The sequence below is a fragment of the Palaemon carinicauda genome, chromosome 23 (genome assembly GCF_036898095.1).
Source record: "Palaemon carinicauda isolate YSFRI2023 chromosome 23, ASM3689809v2, whole genome shotgun sequence".
NCBI classification, from domain to species: domain Eukaryota; kingdom Metazoa; phylum Arthropoda; class Malacostraca; order Decapoda; family Palaemonidae; genus Palaemon; species Palaemon carinicauda.
The window spans coordinates 62,057,387-62,059,236 of NC_090747.1; the positions used below are offsets into that span (position 1 = coordinate 62,057,387).

General features: G+C 47.1%; 1 protein-coding gene across 1 annotated transcript in view; it reads right to left on the reverse strand.

Annotated features, from left to right (window-relative positions):
- Positions 1–156: 156 nt before the first annotated feature.
- Positions 157–1,850, reverse strand: part of LOC137617616 (fap1 adhesin-like) — a 7,688-nt gene continuing 5,994 nt past the window's right edge. The window contains exon 2 of the mRNA XM_068347622.1: positions 157–1,214. Coding sequence (XP_068203723.1) covers positions 157–1,214 — 1,058 coding nt within the window. The remainder of the gene's footprint in view (positions 1,215–1,850) is intronic.

Here is a 1,850-nt window from a genome sequence, read left to right on the forward strand (position 1 = left end):
CTGACTGACTACCTGCAAGACTGACTGACTGTTTGCCTGCCTGCAAGACTGACTGACTACCTGCAAGACTGACTGACTGACTGACTGCATGCCTGCCTGCGTGCAAGACTGACTGACTGACTGACTGACTGACTGCCTGCCTGCAAGACTGGCTGACTACCTGCAAGACTGACTGACTGTTTGCCTGCCTGCAAGACTGACTGACTGACTGACTGCCTGCCTGCCTGCCTCTACTGACTGACTGACTGCCTGCAACCCTGACTGACTGCCTGCCTGCAAGACTGACTGACTGACTGACTGACTGCCTGCAAGACTGACTGACTTGACTGACTGACTACCTGCAAGACTGACTGACTGTTTGCCTGCCTGCAAGACTGACTGACTACCTGCAAGACTGACTGACTGTTTGCCTGCCTGCAAGACTGACTGACTACCTGCAAGACTGACTGACTGACTGACTGCATGCCTGCCTGCGTGCAAGACTGACTGACTGACTGACTGACTGCCTGCCTGCAAGACTGGCTGACTACCTGCAAGACTGACTGACTGTTTGCCTGCCTGCAAGACTGACTGACTGACTGACTGCCTGCCTGTCTGCCTTACTGACTGACTGACTGACTGCCTGCAAACCCTGACTGACATGCCTGCCTGCAAGACTGACTGACTGACTGACTGACTGACTGCCTGCAAGACTGACTGACTTGACTGACTGACTACCTGCAAGACTGACTGACTACCTGCAAGACTGACTGACTGTTTGCCTGCCTGCAAGACTGACTGACTTGACTGACTTCCTGCAAGACTGACTGACTGACTGCCTGCCTGCAAGACTGACTGACTGATTGACTGACTTGACTGACTGCCTGCGTGCAAGACTGACTTGACTGACTGCCTGCGTGCAAGACTGACTGACTGACTGCCTGCCTGCAAGACTGACTGACTGATTGACTGCCTGCAAGACTGAATGACTGACTGCCTGCCTGCCTTACTGACTGACTGACTGCCTGCAAGACTGACTGACTGACTGACTGACTGCCTGCGTGCAAGACTGACTGACTGACTGCCTGCGTGCAAGACTGACTGACTGACTGCCTGCAAGACTGGCTGACTTGACTGACTGACTACCTGCAAGACTGACTGACTGTTTGCCTGCCTGCAAGACTGACTGACTGACTGCCTGCCTGCAAGACTGACTGACTTGACTGACTGACTACCTGCAAGACTGGCTGACTACCTGCAAGACTGACTGACTGTTTGCCTGCCTGCAAGACTGACTGACTGACTGACAGACATAGAACTACCGACAAATCGGTATTAACAATAATAACTTTTTATTAATTTGCGATAATGATGATGATGACATTAATAGTTTTGATGGTTCTAGTAATGGTGGTAGTAGTTTTAGTCGTATTAGGAGAGAGAGAGAGAGAGAGAGAGAGAGAGAGAGAGAGAGAGAGAGAGAGGAGAGGATTATGCTGATAGTTGTGACTTAAAAGTTGATAAACTTTGTAATATTTTAAATGTAAAAGATATGAAAGAATAAAAGGAAGACATAGCGTATGAGAGAGAGAGAGAGAGAGAGAGAGAGAGAGAGAGAGAGAGACGAGAGAGAGAGAGAGAGAGAGAGAGAGAGAGAGAGAGAGAGAAAGTGTTAAATCAGATCTATATCCTGACAAAAGATTCCTTATTTAATGATCTTAAACTTAGTTTTTACAAAAAACAAAGTTATATATGAACTTTTGTCAATATCAAACTCCATTTTAATTTTTGTTTCTAAAAAAAAAATCTAGTTCTTGATCACATGTAATATTTGGAATTTTATTTCATTTAGGGCAAATACCCATAAAAGC